The sequence below is a fragment of the Electrona antarctica genome (genome assembly GCF_951216825.1).
Source record: "Electrona antarctica genome assembly, chromosome: 4".
Taxonomy (NCBI): Eukaryota; Metazoa; Chordata; class Actinopteri; order Myctophiformes; family Myctophidae; genus Electrona; species Electrona antarctica.
The window spans coordinates 13420929-13429485 of record NC_136809.1 but is presented as its reverse complement, the minus strand read 5'-3'; the positions used below and the strand labels follow the sequence as shown (position 1 = coordinate 13429485).

Sequence of the window (8557 nt, the reverse complement as noted above, 5' to 3'; positions counted from 1 at the left end):
GAGAGTGCATTCAACAATCAGGTTCTCAAAGTTCTCTCAGAGTTACAGGTCTGTAACTCTGAGAGTATACAATTGGAACGAAATTGACCCTTACAGACCCATTTGGATCCCTTTGTACAATCTGAGTTACTTGGAAAAACTAAACAAAACAAAACAACAACTACACCTGACTGACCTGAGTAAGAGTATTGTTTCCCTGACAGCAGAGATCAGCTATGCATGAGATTGGTCATCACATCATTGTCATCATCAAGGTGTAACAACAGGGCCATCTAGTGGCCAATTCTTCACATAACCACCCTAATAGGTTTGTTAAGGGAGAACAGAATGTATTTAATTTCTATTACTTAAGTTTGATCTCCAAGAACTGACTCTTTATCATTTCAGTGCCGAGGAAGTTCAAACAACTGCATATATACCTAAACCTTTCTGAGAGATGACCTTGGTGTGATGATTTGACTCAGTCTCACCAATAGATGGCAGCACTGGATCACAGACACGGGTGGTCAGCGCCACTAACTGAACAATCATAGCATCAGATCAAATCAAGTCATACCATTATATATTATCTTAACATTATTATATATTACCATTATATACTATCTAACATTATTGTTATACTATATTATTATATATTATACTAACTACACTATTGTAATGATTCAAGGGCGACCATCTCTAAGGCCTCTAGAAGTCTCCATGTAAGACCTTTGGGGTGGTGGGTGAGAACATATGCCAACACACAGTGATGCGTTGATAATGTTGATAAGAACAGAATGAGGAGGAACATGCTTGCATCTCATATCATATTGTACGTACAGTCCTCTGATGCAGGAGTAGACAATCAACATGTCATGGTTATCAATATGCTTATGCAGATAAATGTGTTGTCACCGAGTCAGGCAGCTGAGTCCGTACCATAACAACTATTATATTAAATATTATTTTATTCTTGTATCTGCCTCGCTGTCTCTCTTGCTGTCTCTCCTTCTCTCTGTCTCTCTTTCCCTCCCGGCACTGAGTGTTGAGGCAGATGGCCGCCCACTCTAGAGCCTGGGTCTGCCTGACATTTCTTCCAGTTAAGAATGTTTTCACCTATAGGTGAAGTTTTTCCAGAGGTTTCTTCTTTATATGTAAAGTCCCCTAAGAGCTCAGTACATTCTGTAGTATAGTCTTTTATTAATGCATGGGACGTATTGTTTGTAAGCCACACAGTATAAGCAAAGCACAATAGTAGAAGTCTATAGCCCTGTCCCAGACCAGTAGTACTGCGATTAGTTTATGTATGGAGCCGCAATCTGCCAGTCACTCATTGGTTGTCAGCCGTAGTACACCTTGTGTTGTTATTGTTGAGGCGTACTGTGGTTGGCACTTGCAGGGGTGAGCGGATGGCTATATTCAGAGTACTGTGGGGGATCGAGGAGCATCTACAGTATGGTCTTCTGCATCTGCTTTAGAGAGTTGTCGGGGTATTCTTCTGATCACTATACTGTAGCCTATGTTTAATGGCATAGGCCAGTGGGCTTCTAACCTTTTGTGCCTATACTAAGGCACATCAAAATGTATTACGTGTTATCACTCCGTGTTTCCATTTTTCAAACATGTTGAAGTCGATCTAACAAACAATGCTATAAGTTTTAGCCTATAATGACATATATATGATATAGCTGTATATTATGTTGCAATAATTAATAACGTGTGGTTACCGCAACATTCCACGGCCTGCCTGGAGTTCATGCATGCGTGTGCATCATCACTCTGTTTGGGAACCATGACCGGTGCAGGCTATATGACCCAGACAGCAGCCTGGATTCATGTGACTAGAGCGGTGCCCGTTGGGCACTGGCCCCCTTGGAACGATGCAAGTTGGAAATGCACACCCCACCCAGTTATTGCGACCGAAGGTCACAGTTAACTATGAAACCTTGCGGTTTTGTCACGACACCTAACTCACACAATGCCCGTCACTCTGACCCGTCACTCACCCCAGGCAAGCCATCGTGACATCACGTGACATCAGCCCCCATAAATAGTGCCCAGGTCATTGTGACATCACGTGACATCATCAGAGATGGATATATAGTAAATGCGACCTGCTGTCGCAGTTATGCCCATATGATCCCTGATGTCATCAATATTGGCCAGCAACTCATCTGACCTCAAACCTCAAACCCTTAGATCTCCATATATGGATATATGTCAGAACCTGTTCTTCCATATGTTAATCCTTCCTCATCCATCATTCCTCTTCGATGTCTCACTTTTGACTTATACCTGTCCATTCAAGCTCTAGACGGGCCTGCCGCAAAGTTATTAGTGCAGCTGCACCCGGCAGCCGGCGAAAACTAGAGTTCTCAACAGGCCCGAAAATTAAGGCCTGGCCCTACCTGGGCCCTCATCAAACCCTGTACACCCCTGTACAGAATGTCCCCTCTACCAACCTTAGCTGACCTGTTCTGACGTTTCATATGTTGATCTGACCTCATCAAACCCTGTACACTCAAGTAGTAAGTAGCCTTGCCGAGTCATGAGGCCCATAGGGCAGGAGCCTATCTCCTGTTTCTGTAGCGTGAGGCAGCTTGATGTACAAGTACACCCCCTGGACATGACGCTAGTATGTCGCAGGGACTTACCCCCAAACCAATCCTTGATGCTGAGTGTCAAGCATGGAGGCATTGGGTCCCATTTTTAGAGTCTTTGGTATGACTCGGCTGGGGATTGAACCCCGACCTCCCAGTCTCAGGGCGGACACTCTAACCACAAGGCCACTGAGCTGAGTACACTCAAGACATGCTCCTTATATGGGAAGTACAGAATTCATTCAATGTTGATCTGACCCCACATGCCAAAGCGCCAACGCTCGCCCAGCAGTCTGCCGTCAACGAGGCAGATGCGTGCATGTGACCTCGCCCTTTAGCGCTGAGGTCGCGTGCACGCAAGGTTACATAGTAAATAGTTATATAAGCTAAAATGGCTAAAAAAATCGGGCACTTGGTAATTGCTTTTTGAATTTTGGCATTGGTGTTAGGTATGGGCATAAGGTTTTCAAAAAACATTGCAAACTAATTTGGCTCGGCCCCTAGTTTGCAATGAAACCATCGTGGACGCCATCTTGAAAACGATACCTTTCTAGTTGTTTGTTTTTCGTAAAAAAAAAACATGTTATTTAGCACACCCAATAGTAACAGAATCCATTGAAAAATGTCTTCTATCAATTATTTGGGGTTTCAACCATATACTGACATATCTAATAGTGGTTTCATTGCAAACCGACCACTAGGGGGCAAGCCAAATTAGTTTGCGATGATTTTTGAACACCATGCCAAAATTCAAAAAGTAGTTACCAAGTGCATAATTGTTATGATTTTTTACATATTAAATCCCAGTTCATAGGCATTTTAGCATATTTTAGCCACCGTGGACGCCATCTTGAAAACGTTGTTTGTTTTTATTTTCCTTTGAGTATGTTATTTAGCACACCCAATAGTAATAGAATCCATTGAAAAATCTCTTTTGTCAATTATTTTGGTTTTCAATCATACCTATACGTATCTAATATCGGAGTCTGGGCAAACAGACCACTAGGGGGCGTGCCCAACGCGTTTGCACAGCTTTTTTTAAACCATATACCCATACAAAAACTTTACAAGTCTGCCCCCAGCTAATGTCAATCCCTGCATGGGTGGGATTTTTATTAAACTTAACACATAATGCATGGGCTGACCCAGGAAATTCCTTGGGTGAGTACTTTAGATTTAAAATCTGAACGTTTATGTACACATTTGCTCTATAAATGTAGCAGTCCCAAAAACAGGCTGAAGTTGAACCGTGACTTTCATGTCATGTTTAAGGGCTAATATAATAGAGATCTCCATGTATGGACACAGGCAGACAGACAGACAGACAGCATGATGGCAGATCAGCTTAAAACAGCACCGCACAGGAGTACTCACATCATTAAAGCCAGGTGATCTTTTAGTTTGTCAAGGTCTTGGGAAAGATTAGTCTGTGTGAGAAGATGGTGCCAGTTACACCTAAGAGCAGTGCTACTACTGCTGCTGAGTCCACTGATGCTACTGTCAATGGTCCACCAAAGACTGAAGCCCAGCTTAAAAAGGACGCAAAGAACAGAGAGAAGCTGGAGAAGTTCCAGCAGAAGCAGAAGGAGATGGAGGAAAAGAAGAAGCAGCCACAAGCGGAGAAAAAGGCCAAGCCTGAGAAGAAGGAACCGGAAGTGATCTTATACAACATCCCTACCCTACCCGGAGAGAAGAAAAACGTTGTCAGCCCTCTTCCTGATAAATACAGTCCGCAGTATGTGGAAGCTGCCTGGTACCCCTGGTGGGAAAAACAGGGATTCTTCAAGCCAGAGTATGGGAGAAAGAATATTTCTGAGCCAAACCCTCAAGGTGTCTTCATGATGTGTATCCCTCCACCCAATGTGACTGGATCTCTCCACCTGGGTCATGCACTCACCAACGCCATTCAGGACTGTTTGACCAGATGGCACAGGATGCGAGGGGAGACCACCCTGTGGAACCCTGGCTGTGACCACGCTGGCATCGCCACCCAGGTGGTGGTCGAGAAAAAGCTGATGAGAGAGCGAGGCATGTCCCGCCATGACCTGGGCAGAGACGGCTTTATCCAGGAAGTCTGGAAGTGGAAGAACGAAAAGGGAGACCGTATCTATCACCAGCTGAAGAAGCTGGGCTCCTCTCTGGACTGGGACAGAGCCTGTTTCACCATGGACCCTAAACTTTCCTACGCTGTCCAGGAGGCGTTCGTCCGTATGCATGAGGAGGGAGTGATCTACAGGAGCAAGAGGCTAGTCAACTGGTCCTGCACGCTCAACTCTGCCATTTCTGACATTGAGGTGGACAAGATGGAGTTGACAGGCAGGACTCTGCTGCCTGTTCCTGGGTACAAGGAGAAAGTGGAATTTGGAGTGCTGGTCTCCTTCTCCTACAAGATCGTTGGATCTGATGAGGAGGTGATTGTGGCCACCACTCGTATAGAGACCATGCTGGGAGACTCTGCTGTAGCGGTCCACCCGGCTGACCCCAGGTACCAACACCTGAAGGGCCAGATGGTGCAACACCCCTTCTGCGACCGCAAGATGCCCATTGTTTTTGACGACTTTGTGGACATGAACTTTGGAACAGGTGCTGTGAAGATCACTCCAGCCCACGACCACAACGACTACGATGTGGGAACGAGACACAACCTGGACTTCAACAACATCCTGGATGAGAATGGGCTGCTCATCAACGTACCTGTTCCGTTCTTGGGTATGAAGCGGTTTGATGCCAGGAGGGCAGTGCTGCAGGCTCTGAAGGGCCTTGGCCAGTTCAAAGAGATCAAAGACAACCCCATGGTTGTACCAGTTTGCAGTCGTTCTAAGGACATTGTGGAGCCCCTGCTGAAGCCACAGTGGTACGTCAACTGTGCCGACATGGGCAAGCAGGCAGCAGATGCCGTCAGGGAGGGCCAGCTCAAGATCATCCCAGACCACCACCACAAGACCTGGTTCAACTGGCTGGACAACATCAGAGACTGGTGCATCTCTCGCCAGCTGTGGTGGGGCCACAGGATCCCTGCCTACTTTGTCACCGTCGGTGACCCGTCTGTGAAACCTGGAGAGGACATGGACGGCCATTACTGGGTTAGTGGGAGGACAGAGGACGAGGCCAGGGAGAAGGCAGCCAAACGATTCAACGTATCCCCCGACAAGATCACCCTCAGACAGGATGAAGACGTGTTGGACACCTGGTTTTCCTCTGGGATTTTCCCAGTCTCCATTTTCGGATGGCCCAATGAGACACAGGACCTGAACGTCTTCTACCCAGGGACCCTGCTGGAGACGGGCCATGACATCCTGTTCTTCTGGGTGGCTCGCATGGTTATGATGGGCCTCAAACTCACCGGCAAGCTGCCCTTCAGAGAGGTGTATTTGCACGCTGTTGTGAGGGATGCCCATGGGAGGAAGATGAGCAAATCCCTGGGGAACGTCATCGACCCTCTGGATGTTATCACCGGGATCTCCCTGGAGGGTCTCTACGCCCAGTTAACAGAGAGTAACTTGGATCCGGTGGAGATAGAGAAGGCCAAACAGGGTCAGAAGTCCGACTACCCCAGTGGAATTCCGGAGTGTGGCACTGATGCCCTGCGTTTCGCCCTGTGCGCCTACGCGAGCCAAGGCAGGGACATCAACTTGGATGTCAAACGTATCCTGGGCTACCGTCACTTTTGCAACAAACTCTGGAACGCTGTCAAGTTTGCCATGAAGACACTGGGGGACAACTTTGTGCCTTCAGAGGAAGCCCAGCTGTGTGGAGAGGAGAGCGTGGCAGACCGGTGGATCCTCTCCCGGCTGTGTGCGGCCGTGTCTCTGTGTGGTGCGGGCTTCCGGGCCTACGAGTTCCCCGCCATCACCACAGCCATCTACAACTTCTGGCTGTACGAGCTCTGTGACGTCTACCTGGAGAGTGTGAAGCCGGTGTTCAGCAAGGCGGAGGAGGACGGTGCGTGCCAGAGGCAGGCCTTGGTGTGCAGACAGACCCTCTACACCTGCCTGGAGGTGGGCCTACGTCTCCTCGCTCCCATCATGCCCTTCGTTTCTGAGGAGCTCTTCCAGAGGTTACCCCGGCGACGGCCCCAGGACGACCCCCCTAGCATCTCCGTCACGTCTTACCCAGACACCGAGCAGTTCTGCTGGCAGAGTGACGAGGTGGATCGTCAGATGGAGTTTGTGATGACCGCAGTCAAGACAATCCGCTCACTCAGGGCAGACTACAACCTCAGCAAGACAAGAGCTGACTGTTACCTCCAGTGTATCGACGGTAAGACGGCGTCGTTGGTGCAGAAGTACAGTCTGCAGATCCAGACCCTGTCGGACTCCCAGGCTGTCATCCCCCTGACCGGGGAGCAGGCCGTCCCAGAGGGCTGTGCCGTGGCCATCGCCTCAGACAGATGCACCGTCAACCTCATGCTCAAGGGTCTCATTGACGTGGAGATGGAGGTATCTAAACTGACCACCGAGAAAGGTGACCTGGAGAAGCAAATGGACAAGCTGACGGAGAAGATGGCCAAATGTTATTATAAGGAGAAGGTTCCCATCAAAGTCCAGGAGCTGGATGCAGAGAATATGCGACAGAGCCAAGTAAAACTGGAAAAGGTTAACGAAGCCATAGACAACGTCAAGATGATGTAACCCCAGCCAAAGACTCTTGTGTCCCATTTGTTGTGTTTCTGTAAAGTTTTCATATTTGTAGGTATAAAGCTCATATATTGAAAAAAAAAAACCTTGGTGGGGAAGCTTCAAAAATATAGTGAAAGTTCTTAAAAGTTTGAAATGATGACACAAGAGTATGAAATATAAAAGTTTACTGACTTCTTGCAGTAGAAAAATACAAACAGGTGGATACAAAAATGTGGCTTTGGTTCAATTATTTACGTGGATTATGTCGGTCTCGTCGTATCAAGAATGTCAACACTAGAGCAATGTGAGATCACCCTAAGTGAGTCTGAATTCGGTTTCCGGTTAATTCCTGTCAGTCCAACTCGCCCTAGAAACAGTTCTTGTACATTGTGCTGTTTGGATTTATATATTGTCTAATAAAATAATCCAGGACTGATTTGATTCCATCTACAGGTTACGTGTGTCCAGTCCCCGTCTAGCACAGTTCCTTGCCCACAGACCAGGCTAAAAGCCTGGAAAGCATGCAGAAACAGGCTTGTGAAATGATACTTGGCCAGAGGTACTGAGATTACTCAGTTCAGAGTCTATATGCAGATGTCAGAACATCATTGGGATGTCAGAACATGCCCATATATGGAGTTATTTGTCAAGCATGCCCAAATATGGAGTCTATGCAGATATGTCAGAACATAATTGTGATCATGTCAGAATAGGCCAGCTCCATATATATAGAGATATAGGGGTTAGGTCACGTGCTGGTTCTGGACAACCGGCTATCCGACGGGCTCGACACCGGGAACGTGTGTGTCGAATTTGAAGTGGGTGGGGCGAACGGTTCTCTAGTACAGACGTACGTACAGAGAGTTGGTGCATTTATAGTTAGATAGATAGATGTCCAGTAATAAAACCAGGTAACTACAACAAAGTTGGCATTGAATCATTACTGTCCAGTCAGAGAAAAGCACATTGCAGTTAATTCTTGGATCATGTGCTGGTTATTCAGCAGAAGTAGACAAAAAAATCACACCCGTGTGAACTGAGTGGTGCAAGGTCTTATATAGCCTGATCAGCTGTGGTCTGATGTAATGTCAGTGACCATAGTAACCATGCTCATTCTTTTGGGTCCCACGTACAAGTACACACAAACACGGATACAAACAAAGCTGGTACTAACAGAGCCAGTTGTTGGAGTGGTTTGCACCACTCAAAAAATCACACCCGTGTGAACTGAGTGGTGCAACTACACATTTATTGTTATAGTTACTGTACATTAGAACCAGGAAAGCATCTGTGTCATAAGTACTCTCCGTCCCATCTCTGACGTCACATACTAACCATAGCAACCATGCTCACCCGTAC

General features: G+C 47.0%; 2 protein-coding genes across 8 annotated transcripts in view; one reads left to right on the top strand and one right to left on the bottom strand.

The window, feature by feature from the left end:
* The window catches only part of caly (calcyon neuron-specific vesicular protein), a 144041-nt gene that overhangs the window by 14938 nt on the left and 120546 nt on the right, over window positions 1-8557 (bottom strand). The gene's annotated exons all lie outside the window — the stretch shown is intronic.
* On the top strand, window positions 3711-7210 carry LOC306921152 (valine--tRNA ligase-like; the record flags this gene model as incomplete). Its single annotated transcript, XM_079498263.1, has 2 exons — window positions 3711-3740; window positions 3980-7210. The coding sequence occupies 2 exons, from the start codon at window positions 3711-3713 to the stop codon at window positions 7208-7210; spliced, it is 3261 nt and encodes a 1086-aa protein (XP_079354389.1).